At 42.5% G+C, this 18,519-nt stretch overlaps 1 protein-coding gene across 2 annotated transcripts in view; it reads right to left on the bottom strand.

The window, feature by feature from the left end:
• Nucleotides 1–1,845: 1,845 nt before the first annotated feature.
• The window catches only part of LOC109287496 (protein FRA10AC1), a 56,977-nt gene continuing 40,303 nt past the window's right edge, over nucleotides 1,846–18,519 (bottom strand). Inside the window, exons 9-15 of one of the 2 annotated variants that reach the window (XM_019502614.1) lie at nucleotides 17,584–17,697; nucleotides 16,658–16,700; nucleotides 13,155–13,279; nucleotides 12,610–12,648; nucleotides 8,567–8,651; nucleotides 5,667–5,729; nucleotides 1,846–2,207 (exon numbers count right to left, since the gene is read on the bottom strand). In XM_019502614.1, the coding sequence (XP_019358159.1) occupies nucleotides 5,687–5,729; nucleotides 8,567–8,651; nucleotides 12,610–12,648; nucleotides 13,155–13,279; nucleotides 16,658–16,700; nucleotides 17,584–17,697 (449 nt within the window). In that variant the 3' untranslated portion in view covers nucleotides 1,846–2,207; nucleotides 5,667–5,686. The remainder of the gene's footprint in view (nucleotides 2,208–5,666; nucleotides 5,730–8,566; nucleotides 8,652–12,609; nucleotides 12,649–13,154; nucleotides 13,280–16,657; nucleotides 16,701–17,583; nucleotides 17,698–18,519) is intronic. The other variant, XM_019502615.1, reaches the window with a different exon arrangement.

Genomic DNA, 18,519 nt, shown 5'->3' with positions numbered 1-18,519 from the left:
TTTTTTTTTTTTTTTTTTTTTTACCAAGAACGCATATATAAAATGCTGAAAATATGTTGAGTTTTCAGATTGTCAAAGTTTTTATTTTAATATGTGAAAAATCCATATTACAATATTAACACTTATAATAAGTCATCTTGGTTTGTACAAGAAAAGAAAATATTTATGTTACTTTTTTTTTTTTAGATGGACCAAATACAGGAAAAGGTGCAGGTGGTGGAGCTGCAGATGATGGCAAATCAAAAACATGTATGATTTTGTAATTCTCTTTAATGACACTAAAATGGCTTTTGATACAGACTAAGGACATCTAGAAAGAACTTCAACAATTCTTAGTGGATTTCTGTACAGTACAGAGTAGCGTAGATTAAGCAATCCCCTTAAACATCTGCCATCTGTTGGGTGTCAATTTGGAGTATCCATTGAAAACTCAGTATCCATTGAAAACTAATAACCCAGAAGGCAAAATGGAAAAGAAAAATATGAGTTATGGTGCAAACCTAGTTATTATGTGTTAATTTTCTGGCATTATTTCTTGTCATTCATAACTTCATACATAGTATTTTTATTAAAAAGTATGAATACTAAAAATTGTAAAAACTATGCTTTTTACAATAATTTATGCTGTGTGTGATAATTCAGTCATTTCAGTCCAGATTAAAGTTGTGCAGACTATAAACCAAAAACCAGTTTTCATAACTGATAGGACTAGACTTTTAAACAATGTTTCTTTCATTTACAATATATGAGATACTCTTTTTCGGCACTCTCAATATCAGGTGCAATAGTAGAGTTGTCATTTTCATTATTTGGGAAGACCTAGACCAGTGATTCTCTACCTTTTAGGGCCAGGACAACCCTCCACAACTTTTTTGAATGTGGTGATACCTCTGGTAGAGAACCACTGTTGTGCTGCCTCAGTGCTTCTCAATTGGGTAATGCTGCCTCCAGATAAAGCTGCATGCCTTCTGCATAGTAAGACCAGGGAAGGCTGTGACACATGCGCACTCTCCTGATTTATTAGGGTTCTGATATGCCTAAAGCAGGCTGGAGAGCTGGCTCATGCTTCTCTGACAGACCTTGCACAGTGTCTCCTGGAAACAGAAGCATGCAGGGCAGATAGAAGTGTCCCAGAGACTTTCCCAGAGAAGTATGGGGGTAGAAGGGTGAATCAGGAAGGGCTGCAACACAAACCAGCTCTCCTGCCTACTTTGTAGTCATCAGAGAATCCTAATGCAAGAGGAGCATGCGCACATGCCGCAGCCCTGTGCACAGGCTGGTTTTTCCTGGCCTTTGTGGCACCTCAGTTGAAAAGTCACTGAAGTAGACACTAACACTCCTCGTGGGCCTACAAAAAATTCCACCTGTGGTGTTCACTTTGGGTGCCTATATATGTGCAGTGAGGCTGCTCTGATGCGCTGTAATTGCAGCGTGTTAGATTAATTGAGTTTACTGGAATGTGGTAAATTACTGGATTCTAGCAGACCCCAACGTCTTGTGTATCAGCATACCTGCGCTGAAAAATGCTGGTGGGGGCGCTCTAACTAAAGCTCAAATGCCCTCATTGCCATTTTTCAGTGCAGGGACAGTGATACAAGAGACACTTCTGGCATTTTAATTAGAGCAGCTCTCCGAGCCTCTCTAATTAAAGCTCCCCCCCACACACACACACTCCCAGAGCTCGTGTATAAATGTCCATTCTTTCTAAAGCTACCAAAGAAATTGTAAGTTACAGAAATGGCTCTCTCAATCATCTTTTCTCCACAGACCAATTATTCTGTCTCAGGCCCATGAACTAGGTATCTGTTAAAAGCAAACCTCTTTCTCAATGTAAAACCACAATGCAGGCAACAAGAATTATAATGTTTTAATTTAGAATGAGTAATACATCAAGGAATCTAGACCAGGATGTCAGAAGTAGAGGTATACATTCAAATGTAATGTAACAAGTGTACAAAATGCTAATACAACTTTTTCTGAACAGAACAAACAAGCAGAATTATGTTACTACAACCCAACAAAAGATATGCCAATTGAAATAAAGGGAAAAAACCTCTTCCTGTATTTGCCCCTAGCCAAGGCCTGAAAAACAGACTGTACTAATGGTTTATTCCAAAGAAAGAAACTAAAGAATGGCAGAGGACTTGCTCCACAGCCACTATACAAGGTCTTGGGCTGCAGTACACTCTGAGGAATCTGCTCTTTCCCTTCATGGGGAAAAGAGAATGGCCAGCATTATTAATGAACTGAATACATGTATATTACTGGACTGAGCCCTAAACCTAAACACAGAGGTGTAAAGAGTAGTTCTTAAATGCACTGAAGTTACCCACTTTATGTGCAGGCTCCTCCAAATCCAAACACCCTTCCTTTTCCCTACAATACAGAAATATATATGTCCTACTGAATGACAGGCCCTAACACCTCCTAAGGAGGGTAAAAGCTTTTGCTCTACCACAAATGTTTTAATTGTATGTTAAATTTTCCTCCAGAGTACAGAAGGAAAGAAACAATTCAGAATTCTTTCATCAATCCTGATCTGCAATAACTGATGAAGACCCCATTATTAAACTTGTTCCATTTATTTTTATATGTCTATTCATTAACAACTTTTATCTCAATATGCACAGGTAGCACCCATATTTTTCTGTATGCACACCATGGTGCTCTATATCTCCCTCCACTCTGATCTCTCCCATCACACTCTAGGACTCACTTAAGAAGAGGTAACTGAAGAATGTTCTAATATAAACTATGTATAAATACTGTACAACTATAACAAGAAATAAAACGTTCTTCCATAAAATTTCCTGTTTGTTATATCCCCACTTATATAGGTCAAATATAGCAAATGTGCCATGAAACTCACTATTATATATAATTTTCCCCATACTAAATGCAAATATAAGGAGGATATTCCAAGGTTATTTTTATCAATTACATTTTAAATTTAAATTGTGTTCAATAAAAATGTATTTAATATGTATACTATATACATGCCAACTATATTTGCAGTAGCAAATACAGCAACAGACTCTATCAAAGCTCCTATAGACAAGTTACAGAGTTGTAATCTGATTGCTGAAGACTGGATTTGGCTCTCTCAGCCAGGCTTGCAAGATAAGAGAATTAACCTTTAAATCCATCTTCTTTCCAAAAAAAGTCTTTGCATTCACAAGGCTACCTGCTATTTGTTATTAAAGAACACCTTAAATCTATCTGTCTACTGTCATCTATTATGTATGCATGAACTATTAAAAATGTAATTATGTTAAGTAATATTAAATGTAAATAGATATATGTAGATATCCATACAAATTGTGCACATATATAATAATGTTCACAGTTATATTACAGCCACGTCTACAACTCTGTTTTCTATATCGAGTAGTTTGTCACATTGACTGTGTCAATTCGTACCTAAAAATACAGATCCATTAATTCTCCCCACATTGCTTAAAATTAAAATTTCATTAAATGAACACAAATTGCACATATCTGAAGTAACGTTCCTTTATAAATGAGCTGTCATTGTAATTATTTTTGTGCAAACTGTTTCTCTGGAAACAGGATAAAATTAGTTTAAAGATATACTGCACTTGAATAGGAAAGAACAGTAAGATTCTCAACTGCATGTTCTCATCTTGTGTGCTCAGGATTATGTTTTAAGGCAAGATAACCATTTCACTGTGAAGGAGATCAGAAATTAAAGATGCTAAAAAGTATGCTTTTCTTAGTTGTAACCTATGTATTTTACTTGTTATAACAAATATTATAAACTGAAAATTTCAACTAACAATCAGCATGAAGAACAGAGTGACTACAGGGATTACTAAACATTAATTTGAAAGTAATCTTTAAAATAGAGGTAACAATGGGATAAATTTTATAAAACAAATAAAAAAAGAAACTACATTTTACTTTTAGGAAGAAAAAAAAACTTACTTTATCCAAACAACATGTGTTCTATAGAATTTGAAACTTTTCTAACACTATTTCCAAAACAGTTACACAAACACACTTGAATATTCAAGGTTGCATGATAGAAGCATCTCACCCCTCCCAGCTCCCTGACATCCAGTGATGGCCTGCCCACCTGCTACGTGCCATCCTAGTGCTGGCACCATGCACCTTCCTCATGGATCCTCATCCACCTTGCTGGACCCGGGCAGGGACACTGACAACAGGCTCCAGGGCCACCGTCACCCTCCTGGATCTCCAGCCCCACCACCTCTGGCCACCAGGTAGGAGCAGGGGCTCAGGCAGGCTGCCTATGCTGCTATATACAACACAGCTGTGGCCTGGGTCGTGGGGTGCAAGCATGTCCATCAGCTGTCACATAAAAAGTATGGACTTACAGGCACTCCCCAACCAACAATTGTGGTTGGTGATGGCAACCCACTGTCCCCACAAGGCCTCGACCTTTATGTGGCACTACGGCACCAACTGGTTGTGCCTGCACTCTCACATCTGGCCTGACAGCCCCTCATAGACATGAGCGTTGGAGACCCACTTGAAGTGGCATTGCTTCTCCAACTCTTCTCAGTACCATGAGGTCACCAGTCTCCTTCTGCAACCAGCTGGGGCCCTGGGTGGTGCACATGGACGTCAGTGAAGACGTCGCCATCAGGGCTCCTGTACCAGCTTGCTGGGCCTTCAAGCAGCTGCCCTTTTACTGCTGGTGCTGGGCAGCGGCCTGCAGCACCCAACAGAGGGGCCCAAGCATGGGACTGACAGCTGCATGGCTGAGGCAATACCCTGTAGCACCTGCAGGCTCCAGGCTGGCTACTGGGTTTGGGCTACAGGCAGATGGAGCTGGCCCCAGCAGTCAGAAGCTGCCTGCAGCTGAGCCTGGGTGCTGGCAGGTCTGGCTGGAGCCTGCAGCAGCCTGCAGGCCTGGACAACACAGGCCTGGCAGGTGCATGGCACTGCAGTGCCAGGCAGCAGCGCCAGAGTGCAGACAGGCTGGTGCAGGTAACCTGTGGCCTCCCCAGGAAGTCACAGGACCTGGAGTTGCCTAGGCTGCCTGCTGGTGTGCCCCAAGGCTCAAAATGCCTGCAGGCTTTTAAAGGCCTGAGGCAGGAGCTGCCATAGAGGCAGCCCAGCCCTGGGGCAGGAGAGGCTCAGAGCCCAGAGCCCTGGGGCTAGCCTTAGGCCAGCTCCCTGGTGGCAGGACTGACCTGGAAACAAATGTGTTCCCGGGTCATGTCTACACATGCATTACTGGGCAGTAAATAACTGCAAGTAAATTTGATACCTGCATTTGTAGGTATCAAATGTACTTACAATTAGGGGTTTTTACTGTGCAGTAAGCGTGTGCACGTATAGATGTGTGCATGTACTGTGCATTAAATTACACTACTGCACAGTTCAGCATCTCGTGTAGATGTGCCCTCTGGTAAGGAAACCCAGTTGAACAGAAATTACATTTCCTTCTTCATGAACATATAAAGGTATCATTTTCAATCGTTTAAGCTCCAGTCCTGCAACTGGCTATACCCGAGCACACCCCAGAGTGCTCTACATAAATGAAAGTGTGCATCCATGCACAGTGAGTTACAAAGCACAGCCTTTAATGGTACTTCAGAAAAACCCAAAAAATATTTGGAATCTTAAGTCTGTCTTGTTACCCATACTAGAATAAGAAAATTCAAGGAGAAATCAACCTAGGGTTCCGCAGCAAGTTTCAGAGAAACAAGTCTTGAAAGTACTCATCAAATTCTTCCTCCCTATAAGAAAAAGGAAAATAAGATCTGTCAAACAATGTAGTACTTTAATTTGTAACCACACAGCATCTAACTCCTTTTACTGCAAAAATTAAAAATATGTGGTTATAAGATGAACCATACATACGAGGTATACTTAGTTCCCTATTTCCCTTTCTGTGAAATCAAAGCAGTGTTTTTGCAATTAATCACTGCTGAGTTAAGTACATTATATGATATTACTCCAGGGGTGGGCAAACTCCACCAGGCCATTCTATCCAGCCCGTGGAGCCTCTCCAAAAGACAATTATTACTGGCCCACAATTGCCCCTCTGAAAACTGGTGGCAGGAGCAGGCTTCCAGAGGTTGTACACTGCTGGACCAGGCTGGCTCTGTGCCTCCACTTCTGGCAGCCATGCACCTTTAAGCCAAGCTGGATCTGTGCCAGCACATGGGGCTCCCAGCACTTCAGCCAGGAGCTGCACGCCATTGTGCCAGACTGGGATGGCTCTGTGCTTCCATGTGCAGCTACCTGCTAGTGTTCTGGGAGCCCCACATGGAGGCATGGAGCTGGCCCAGCCTGAGGGGACGCAACTCCCTGCAGCTTCTGGCATTCCAGCGGGGAGCTGCACACAACTGAGCTGGGCTGGGTTGGCTCTGGGCTGCCACATGTAGCTCCCACAACTCAGATGGGGATGTGTGCCGCCAAGGGACTCCACCCATTGTGAGCCATGAGCACCCCAAGGGCCTGCTGCCTGCTGCCGCTGGTGGCAGGGGCTGTGTCCCATTGGGAGAAGGGTGGCAGAGCATGTGTTGGGGCCCCACACGTACACTCCACCATACCCACACTGACCGCCCACACAAACTCCACCCCCCCATCTACCCACACCTGCTAAACAAACCCCACGCATTCCTCACACCTTCACAAACCCCCATGCCCCCCACAAACCTCACCCCACCTCCCTAACCACACCCTGCATACAATATACAAAAGAAAGACTTTATTTTGAGCTATTATGCAATCACATTTATATACACTCTACAAACACATAAAACAGAACAACACTTTTAAAAAATAAAATTGTAATATGCTATAGATGTTTGATTTTCAGCATATGATTTAGGATTTTTTCTGGTTCTAATATGGCAAGCCCTGCCTCCCAAAAGGATTGCTTCTGGAGGCAAGAGGAGGGACTTCTGGTGACAAAGGTCAAGGGTTAGCATGGGACTTCTAGTCCCAAGATGGCAACCAGGGGATGGGGCACCTGTCAAGGGATGGAGGTGCCTTTCGACCCTCAACAACTCACCGGAAGTCACTGAGCAGCCCTTTAGCTGAAATAAATGCACCCCCTGTATTACTCTTATCATATATCAAGTATTAGGTTACATGGTACAGAAAGGATAAAACATTAGAGCACCTGCTCTCAGAGTCCATCATTTGCTGATAAGCATCTGTGGGGAAGTACAAATATGGGAAACAGTGCATCTCTCTGGGTTCAGGTGGCCTTTTATGTTTCTTTTTATTTCTATTATCCATAACCTGACATTTCTTGACTTGCCACTAACCCAGATTAGCTCTCAAAATAGATCTCTTAAGGCATGCTTACCTAAGTGACAATCATATAACCAACATAACTATAATGTTTTGCTCTTATGCACAGATAGGATTCCATGAAGCTTGCCCTTAAAGTCCCACCATTTTGGTTGCAGAAAAGCCATGACTAGCAGTTGTTTGACCTTTTTGCCAAACAGTCCAGAAGCTTAAGCACTTGCCCAGGGAGCAGGAAACCCAGATGTTCTGTCCCTCCCCCCAGTATACTCCCAGACAGGGTCTGAATCTGCATCTCTTGCTTCCCAGCAATGTACCCTAAACAACAGATTACAGGATGCCACAACATTGCCCAGAAGGAGACCAAGCCAGAAGAAGGGTGGCTCATCAGGTGACTGTTGCCCTGGAAAAGAAGCAGCCCTAGGATCTGACCCTAAATGGGGCATAAACAGCAACATTTTATCCACAGCACTCTCTAGCCCACTTCCTGAGGTTGGCCCACTAGGCAGGCAGAAGGGAGGACATGTAGGACCAAGAGAAAGAGAAAGTCAGAGGCAGGTTGGCTCAGATGCTGTGCTGGCAAGAAAAGGATCCTGGGTTCTACCCTGGGACCCTGCTGCCAGTAAGGCAGAAATTATTCCAATACTATTTATCCATTTATCCAATGACTGCAAGGTGCAATGAGCCAGTTTCAATACAAGGGCTGGAGAATACTTGGTTATGGCTTAGTACTTAGAGCACTTTGGTGAGATACCCAGAGGGGTATCAAGTGAAGCTGCATCTCTGGCAAGAGGGGGGCTAGAACCTGGGTTTCCCACTCTCTAGGCCAGTCCTCTAACCACTAGGCTATTCAGCAAAAGAAAACTGGAAGGCTTTTTTCTCCTCCACCACCACTACTTTATTTCCAAAAAGTACACACACAGGTTCAACCTACTCTACCACAGATAGAAAATTGCTACTGCAAGGTGTGTAAGGATACTAAGGTGTGTGAGGATGAAACAAGATTTATCCCTTAGTGTTTGTTAACTGCTAAGGCCAACAGGTCTTGTATATTATTCTACTGATCTCTGTAGGCTGGAGCTTCTATTGCAGCCTCATCACTGGGAGACAGGAAGATTTCTTCAAATTTCACATGTCCCCTCTTTCCCTCTCTCCAGGAGTACATTATTGTACTTGGTGAAGGGAAGAGGATTGGCATTGACTTTAAAAGTTGGAATAGTTATAATAAAAACCTGAAGAAATGTATAAATACAACCACATTGTTTAATAAGTATAATTATAAGGTATACAACCTACTGGCATCAGAACTTACTGTGATTTTTCATCTGTTTCTTGCAAAGGACCTTTCCAAAAGTCAGCATCTGAAGGACCATCTTGTTCATCACTGTTGTCTAGATCTATTAAACATTTTAAAAATATTTTAAGAAAACTAAATTTTCAAAGAACTTTTTAATCCAATTTTACATTGTGCCACTAGAAAATGTATGCGAAACAAAATATAAACACAATTAATATAAAAAACTATTTGCAGCGCACGTGTACAGTTTCCCAGTAGATGACAACAGCATGCCTACCTCAAAAATTAAATACATGAAGAACAAAAGAACTTATTTCCTACATTATTAAATTCAACATTCATTATTCAAGATAACCGAACCCTTTTTTGATGTTTTTCATGTAAGTTTTCAGGGCTCAATTTCCTTCTTGCATATTTCTTGGACCAGCATGGCTACCATACTCCAAGCCTAACACTGTAGGCTTTGTCAGTTTAATTATCTCGTGTTCTATAAATATTAAAGCTAGGGCTGCACTGATAATGATTTTCTTGGCTGATACCAATAGCCGATTATTAACCAGCCATATCAGCTGATACTGATCCGATAGCCGATTTACAGGAAAGCAGCCCAGCGGCTTGGAGTGCAGCATCCTGCCAGTAAGTCTGTAGGGGTGGGGGTGCAGATAGAGGCCCCCACAGTGAGGGAGGAAGTAGGGCAGGGCAGGCACTGCCCAACCAGGGCAATAAATGCAACCCCAGGGCCAGGAGTGGGGTGGAGCCACAGGCACCTCATCCAGGGAGCACAGTGGGGAGTGGCTCCCCAACACTGCATGCACTTCTGAGGGAGACATGGGGGGCATGTGCCCCCGCCAGATTTGTATGTGGTATGACAGCAGGCTGCCCACTGTGGGCTCAGAGCCAGGGGCTGTGCCAGCCTCTTCCCAGCAGGGGGGCTGAGCCAGAGCTCCTCTCAGAGTGGGTGGGACCAGTGCAGGACAGATACAGCTGTGTGGGGCGGGCAGTGGCAGCACTGAGAGAAGTGACTACAGGGGAGGCTACAGGAAATTTTAAGATGGCTGTAGTCCCCTAAGCTCTCCCCTAGCACCACCCCTGTTCAGGGCATTCTGCTTTACTGCCTTTTTCTCAGGAGCCTCGCACTGAAGCAGGGGGGTCCCAAAGGGAAGGCAGCAGAGCAGAGTGCCCCGAGCAGGGGCAACACTGGGGAGGGCCTGGGGGGGCTATAGCTACCCCAAAAATGCCCCACAGTCACTCCTCCCAGCGTTGCCAACACTGCCTACCTTGCACAGTTGAGCCTGTCCCGCCCCCGTCTGCTCCAACAGCAGCCCTGGCCCAGCCCCCCTGCTAGGAAGAGGCTGGCACAGCCCTTGGCCCCAAGCCCACAGCAGGCAGCCCGCCCTTATACAAACACACAAATCCAGGGAGGCCCATGCCTCCCCCGGGGGTGCACACAGCAACAGGGAGCTGCCCCCCCTCCCACCTTGAGCAAGCCACCCATGGCTCCATTCCACTCCCAGGCCTGGTGTAGTGTTCACCACCCTGACTTAGCAGTGCCTGCCCCACTCCCTCCCTCAGAATGGGAGCCTCGATTTGGGCCCCCCCCTCACTTCCCCCCACAGACTTGCCAGCAGGACTCTGCTCTCCAAGCTGTCAGGCTGCATGCATGCTGCAGCTGCATGCATGCACATAGCATTTATCAGTGACATTATTGGCTGCACCTGCCAAAAAAAGCCAATGGCTGATCATGTTAATTTTTCTTTTACCAGTGCCAATTTGATATGTGACCAATATATTGGTGCACCTCTCATTAAAGCAGCCTTACCTGTCCCTTTCTACAATAAATGGAAGTATTTGCCGAAGTCTACTACTTTATTTCCAGCAGGTATATAAAGAATATACAATACTGCACAGAAACAATGCCGTATCATTATTCATTGATCTCCATCCTAAGGACAGCAACACAGATACAGCAAAAGTATTTGACAAGCTAGATGCCTGACAACCAGGACTGTTACTTCAAGATTAGCTATTTAAGAAAAACATTACTGCTCTGACATGGCATTATGGACTCTGCTCCACAAAACTGATCCTTGTGTCAACAGCTGTGTCATTCTGTTCCTAAAATTAAACAAAGTAATACTGCACCTAGTCTGCACTGGTGCACACAGCCTCATAAGAGGAGAGGGATAATTATAATTGTCTAATTATTTAAAAAACAAAGATATGATACATAAAAAAGTCAAGCACACTGGCAAATGCATCAAGACCCTCAATCTGTTTTACTCCCGATGTAGAGACCAATGTAGGTATCTAGAGTTACTGTATTGGGATGATAAAAAAAAGGAATCAAATCTTGCATTTTTATTTAAGTGCTGATTTATATTAACTGAGTAAAAACTGTAATATTGTAGAGAAAATTACCTTGGCTTACATGCACCTACAGTTTTACAATTTAAAGCTCAAAATATAATAATACTCAGTGAGTGCATCTATATGAGATGTGTTAATGCGCATTAGCTTAACTTAATGAGCATTACGGGCACGCGTCTATATGTGCATGCCCTTAATATGCATTAAAATGGTGAAATTAGGCTAATTGTACATTTAATTAAAGCACATTAATGCCCAGTCCCTGCACATATACTTGCCAAAAATCATTTAATGTGCATTAGCTTAATAAACATTAAATTTAGTTGAACTTAAATGAACGTATAGACATGGTCAGTAATTACAATCAGACCCCTATAGGGGTGGAAGGAAGATTAGAGTTCTTAAACCAAAACTTTCATCTAGCATACTTAGGAAAGAGACCCCTATGGTTCTCTCCTGGCATCACCAGGTGCAGCCTAAAATCTGACACTGAGGAGCAAGGGAACAACTTCAGGACTCATTGGGTACATCTACGTGTGAAATTAATGTGAAGTAATAAACTCCAGAGCAGTTTGAGCTAGAGTAAGCTGCTCCTAGAAGCAGTGTTTACACATGCACTTGGGACAGTAGCAGTTTAAGCTGAGGCAACGGAGGTTGTAGGCTGGCAGTCTGACCGGCTGTCATTTACACCCATGGTCAGCATTTACACATGCATTTCAGTGCAGTAAATTACTCCACCATGTGATAGTACACTCTTACAGCAGAGTTAATTAGTTCGCTGCACCCTAATACTGGCGCATGTGTGGACTGTGATGCTGTGCTATGGAGCCAATTAGTTTCCTCCACAATAAAGCAGATGTGTAGAAGCACCCACTGTGTCTAGCAGAGTAATAAAAAGTATGGAGAACACCCAAAATCTTATATTAAAAAAGATTAGGTAAATAGGAGGTATCAGTCTTTTCCAAATACGCTGCAGCAAGAAATTAGGAGACCTAGAGGGCAACATTCCTTTAGCAAAAACAGCTTTTGGGCAGCAGAATTAGTGGCGTGCACCACTGCCAAAATAGGCACTAAGACCTCTCTTCTTTGTACCAGAAGGCTCTCTGAAATAGATCAGGTACAAACTATATTGGACTTTGGTTTAACCTTAGAACATATTGAGCAAGTCATGTCCTTACACAGTTCTCTTATCTATTTTGTGTAGCTATAGTACATACTTTTAAATTTCTGAGAATTCTACTAGTGTATTCTTAATAGTACAGTATTACTACTATTCTACTATTACTAGAAGTACAGTGTTACTACTATAAGATAGTATGTGCATGTATATATAAACAAAACTCCCATAGTCAATAGTGTAATATTTCTTTTCATTTTTCTACTCTTTCTTCCATAAAATTAACTATGATTTTACACATATTTTAATTCTATTGTATTTCCCTCACAGATTTCACATTTTTCCTTTCTGTAAATTACAATAGGGTTCCAGTTTTGAAATCTCACTAAGTTTACGATTGATCCTTCCTGTACATTTAAATGTCACCTTTTTGTCATAAGTCTCAGATGTCTGTTTTCACACAATATTTTTCATGTCACTGTAAGCAGACTGTAATTGCTGATGAATTAAATTTAAACCAAGGACAAATCAACTGTTATTTAAAAAAATCAGAAAGCCATATAAAAACATTTACCTTCATCACAATGATCTGAATCTCCTGAGGAAACTTGATCTGAAAAGAAAAAGGCATTTGCAAATAATTTGCCTTTTCTGTAGGTGTTTAAAATATTTTACAAGGATATATTTATGACCACATAAATATAAATTATTCACGTGTGGACACAAACAGAGTAATAAAGCAAACACTGAAGTAAAGAAGTATTTTTCTACAAGAGTACAAGGGTCATCAGTTTAAAGCAAAGCAGGTTATCCTGAGATCTGTGATGTCAATAGGGTTATCCAACATTATCAAAACTTGCAACCACAAACCTGAAGAGATTGATCATTTCAGCATTCTTTCAGGTATACAGGGTTATGTCCCCATTCTTTGACAGCTCTTCCTCCAAAACACTAAAGGGTACTGGACATTTTCCCCTTTTACGTTTCCTAATACAATCCAGTTAACAAAGCAGTGAAATCCAGGTATATACAAGTACTCCAGTTAAGATCCAGCTAAACATACAACTATATTTGTATTAAATATTTCAAGAATATAAATAGTTTTAAACTTTATTTTACCGTTATGTCTCTTTCTCTTTAACTTGTGTTTTTCTGTATGTGATAATCTAGACTTCTTACTATTTGGTTCTTTAGAGTCTTGTTCATGTCTTTCTCTCTTCTTGTTTGGTTTGACTTCTCTCCTCCTTTATAATAAAAATAAAAACAGAAGTGTATTTCTTCCCCAATAGTAAATATATCAGAAATCAAACCCAGTGAAGCAGTTTATACTCTTTTCAAAATCTATTGTTTTTTGTTTTTACAAATTAGAATAGTAAAAACTGTGCATATTGAATGCAGTGTTACTGCAACAGCAAGACTTTATTTATTTTACACCAAAAGGCAAAAAAAAAAGCAAGGCTAAAATTTCCTGAAGAACCCTGATGCATCCTCATTGCAGTTTTTACAAATATCTCAGGTGTGCCATGTGACCAACATAATATTTCTACTGAATACATATATATTACAATATACAATCATAAACTATACTTTCCTTTATTTAAAAAAAATAGAAATTAAAATATGAAAAGAGTGCCAATAAGCATAACTGATTTCAGGAAAAACGTATTTTGCAATTCTCTATATTAAAAATACTAATGAGGAGAAGAACAATATTATGAGATCTGAGAGAACCATGTCCTATTGCCAGCTCTGCCAAAGACTCCCAACATGACCATGGTCAAAGCACTTGAGGTCTGTCTACATGTGGACCGAATTAAAATTAATCCAAATTAACCAAGAGGGTGGACAGAAGTAACTACCGAAATGTTTCCAAGAGTAACAGGTTTGGAAATGCTGCAGACGGGTAGTATTTCAGTCAGGGGACATAGGCACAGCCCCTGTCATACCCAGAGCTGAAGTGATACCAAATCACTCTGGCTGCATGGAATTGCTTCCCCTCCTGCCAGAGGACTACAGAAGGCTGTAGGAAACTGGATATGCAACCAGCCCCCTCCCTCCTAGACTGACAGCCAAGTGGACTGTCAGTGCCACTCCACTCCCATGTTAAGCAGAGTACTCAACTTGCCCCACCAGAACTGAAGAGGTATGATGGGTGAGGGGTGGAGAGTCAGAATTCCAGCTCCAGTGGCAGTGGGGAGTTTGCCAGAAAGGGCAAGCAAGGGTTTGGCACAGGACTCTAGAAGGAGGTCTGAAAAGGGCAACAGAGGTGCCCCTCTGCCAGGATAGCCAGCTCTAAGCCTCCCAATTTCCAACCTCTCCTCTTTCTCCTCTCCCCAAAGGAGAGGTGGAAGGGAAGTGGGGCTGGAGTAGTCAGAGTGAAGGGAGTGCTCCATTACCTGGGAACTCCAACAGGGGGCTGGCAAGGGAGTGTGGGGTTCGTGGTGAGAATGTGGAGGTTCCCCAGCCACCGGCAACCAGGATTCTGACTCTTCAAACCCAGATCCCCTGAAACGAGCCTCCCCACCCCTTGAAAGAGTGAAAAAGCAGAAAAGACTACAAGGAGAGGCTAGCACTGGCAACGGCAGGGTGCCCATGAATGGGACCCACCACCTGGACTACCTGGCAGGCTGTCAATCCACCTGTTAGACTGTCTACCCCCTTCTGGTTCCCCTGTTGCGGTATATAAAACGACCATCTAAAAAGGGTTCAGTGTGTCTGTCTGTCTGTAATGCTTTTGGGCAACTGCATATGTGCTACCAAGAGGGCCGGCGGTGACTGACTGCATGGGCTCTGCCTTCTCAGGCAGGGAGGGAAACTGCTGCTGCCTCAGGCAGGGAGGCAGGAACCCTGCTGCTCCAGGGAAGGAGGTGGAGGTGGGCAGCAGGGAGGGAGCCACTGCCGCCACCTGTGCAGGAGGAGGTGGAGGCAGATGGGGGAGAAGGAGCCACTGCCTCAGACAGGGAGATGGAGGAAGCCCCGCCGCTCCAAGGGAGCTGCCACCTCCATCTCAGGCAGAGGGAAACCCTGCTGCTCTGCAGGAGGCAGAGGCAGGCAGGGGGGAGGGAGCCTTTGCGCTGGAGGCGGCGGTGGCAAAACTGTTTACATGGCCAGCCCCAAAGGATGACTGGGTTTGGGGGGGGGGGGGGAATGTAAACACTCCCTAAAACACTCCATCATTCGTGATGGGCAATTGGCTAGTAATATATAAAACCACAAAAAAGTAGATATGATTACAGATGTGCAATTCAATAATGTAGCAGGCAACAACAGGTCTAAACAGAACTATTCTTATATAGGGGTGCACTGATAAAGATTTTCTTGACAGATACAGACAGCCAATTATTAACCAGCCATTTTGGCCAATACCCAATTTACAGAAATGTAGCCCAGCACCTGGCAGCGTGGAGAGCAGCCTCCTGCCAGGAAGTCTGGATGGCAGAAGGGGCAGGGATGGCAGATCAAAGCCTCCATGGTGAGGGAGGGAGTGGGGCAGGGGCAGGCACTGTAAGGGGTGGCTATGGGGTGGGCTATAGCCACCCCAAATTCCCCATAGCCACCCCTCCCAGCACCACTGCCCACCCTACCCCTGCCTGCCCCGACGCACAGCCCTGGCCCAGCTCCCGCACTGGGAAAAGGCTGGAGCAGCCCCTGGCCCCAAGCCCTCAGCAGGTAGCCCTCTCTCACACCATGCACAAATCCAGGGAGTACATGTCCCCCATGCCTCCCCTAGGGGTGTGCAAAGCAACAGGGAGCTGCCCCCACTCCAACCCCCCCACAACTCCATCCCACTCCTGGCGGGGTCGCAATCACCCCCTTGGCTGGGCAGCATCTACTTTTGCCCCTGCCCCACTCCCTCCTTCACCGTGGGGGCCTCAATCATTCCCACCCACATCCCCTCCCCTCCAGACTCACCAGCTAGACACTACTCTCCAAGCTGCCTCCCCCTGGCTGCATTCCTGGCCGCATGCACACGTGGCATTTATCAGTGACATTATCAGCTACACTAGCCAAAAAAAGCGCATTGCCAAAAATGTTAATTTTCCTTTTATCAGTGCCAGCCTGATGTACAACTGATATATTGGTGCACCTCTATTTTTATAATGTGCATGTATGAAAATTAATTCTTAACCATTTAATTCTTCGTTATTTTTTCGTTTCCTCCAAAAAATTACTTAGCCACTGTTCCACTGTGAGTACATAGGTAAGTCTGAAATGTCAAAGTTTGATTACTTGAGTATGTGAAGTCCCAACAATTATATTTTAGAATAAAAACAAACATTGGGTTTACACCTTGCTTATTTCAGGGGGGAAATAATTTTCATATAAACTTCCTGTAAGGAGAAATTTTTTTTCCTTTGAGCTTTCCCATGCTATATTTCATTCTAGTCTAAAAAGGCAAATTTAAGATAAATTTAAACAACCATTATAGTTGTACCTCCTATTGTGTTTTTAATTAACATATGCAAGCATAAAATACTCAGGAAATCTAAATAAGATGTTTCATAAAAATGATATTAAGGAAGTATAAAATAACATTCTAATACACATTTTTCCAAGCTGCTTACTAAACCTGTTAAATATATTTATTATTTAATCTGCATGTTTTCCAAAATCTCTATTACCTGTGATGAAAATTTAATTTGTAAGAACATTCTGGACACAGTCCTAAAAACAGAAGAGTAAAAGAAAAGAAACTTGAATATTAAAATATTGCACTTAATAAAAACAGTTAATAAGATCTATCAATGTTGCCGTCCCAATGTAATTTATAAATTCCCCTTCCAATTTCTTCCAACAGAATAATTTCAGTACAGTTAGGTGTAACTGAAGGAAAAATAGCATGAAGAACACGGAGGTTTGGAGTCCCAGTACTGGCAACTGCTCACAAAAAATAAGTAATATTTACTTTATATGGTGATTATGTAAAAATATGGTTTTCATGTGCTTTTCTGAACAGAATCAAATTAAGACAAGATTATATATTAAAATCAGACAAAACCTAAGGCCTCTCCACAGAACAAATATTACTGTGTAGATGGACACTTAGTTGAGGAAAAATGATTATTTTATGCTAAGTGTTTATTATCAAAAGTTTCTTATTGGTTGCACCTATCAATATGGTTTTAGAGGCATGTATTTGAAGTGATGATCTTATTTAAGAGATGAGGCTTGGTAGCATTAGGATTAAGCTGAGTGTTAGTAAAGACTTTGAGGAATATATCAGTATTAAAAATAAAATGTCTCCCACGCCAAAAATACCAAGAAGCTTTATTTCAGCCATAATACAATAAAAAGGAATTAAAAACTAGATAGTAAAAAGTGTTAAAACAAGCTATTTTTTTTTGACAATAATGATTTCTACAAATCAAGGCCATTATTATATTTATAATTAATCCACCAAAATGGCATCACTTCTTCCCCCTTTGCCTACCGTGGTTACCTAATTACTGTTTCTAGTCCTTCCTTTATAGTCTTTAAAGAGTAAGATATTTGCCTTTGTTTAAGTTTATATTAGAGTGAAGGCCAACCATAGTAAAGGCTGACTTACTCAATTTTACAAGTGCGTTCCTCTTTTCACCATGTTCAATATAACCAAAATTCACCTCCCAGCTCTTCAGTCCTTCTCTCTCATCACAGTGTTTATTCCCGCAGGAAAAATGACCTAAGGAGGTCAAAAAAAGCAAACCATGGTTAAATCATTAGCTCATGTGGATTTGAGGTGGTTCTTTCCAGTTCTGCTCAGTGTTAAAAAAAAAAAAGCTAGAAATTAAAGTCTAAAGTAAAGTATTAGGAGCAAGTAATACTTTTAATGACATAACAATATTTGTACCAAAAAATAAACACATTGAAAAACTTATGTATGTCTTTCATCTTTGCTGGTATTTTGGAGGACATGAAGGCATAAAACTGACAATACTGAACTTTAGAAAAGTTTCCAGTCAGGGTGCATACAGATGTTTTGGGAGGTCAGATCATGTTTAAAATGGCCACCCTAACTTAATTCACCCAGGTGCCAACCTTGCACTTAGATCCCTAGTTAGGTCAATCTAAGTGAAACCTATGTAGAAATTCAAAAGTTAGATAGGTCCAAAAATAGCCAACCTGATCTAAGTTAAACCTAACTCCATAGTGGTCTAATTTCGACTGGGTTGGACCTTTTTATACCAATCTGTCCTGAACTTCTGTACAATTCTCAGTACATCCCCAGGGTTAGGAAAGCTCACATATAAGTTGAGATGGGGGAGGAGGGGCAAGCAGGATAAGATAAGGAGGTAGGTTCACTAAGTTGGATTGTTTGTCTGAGAACAAGAGGGGATGGGGAGCTAAAAAGGGAGCCCCCCCTATCCCCTCCTCGATCTGTAACCCCCACTCCCATGGATCCTGTCTGCCCAAGGACTCCTTGTCCCATAATCCCCCTTGTGGATCCCATCTGCCCCCCAATCCTCCCCAGCAGACCTTGCCTGCCCCCCCAATCCTCCCTAGA

The sequence above is a fragment of the Gavialis gangeticus genome, unplaced genomic scaffold, assembly GCF_001723915.1.
Source record: "Gavialis gangeticus isolate Ggan-Ray unplaced genomic scaffold, GavGan_comp1, whole genome shotgun sequence".
NCBI lineage: Eukaryota > Metazoa > Chordata > Crocodylia > Gavialidae > Gavialis > Gavialis gangeticus.
This window is presented reverse-complemented; position numbering and strand designations above follow the sequence as displayed.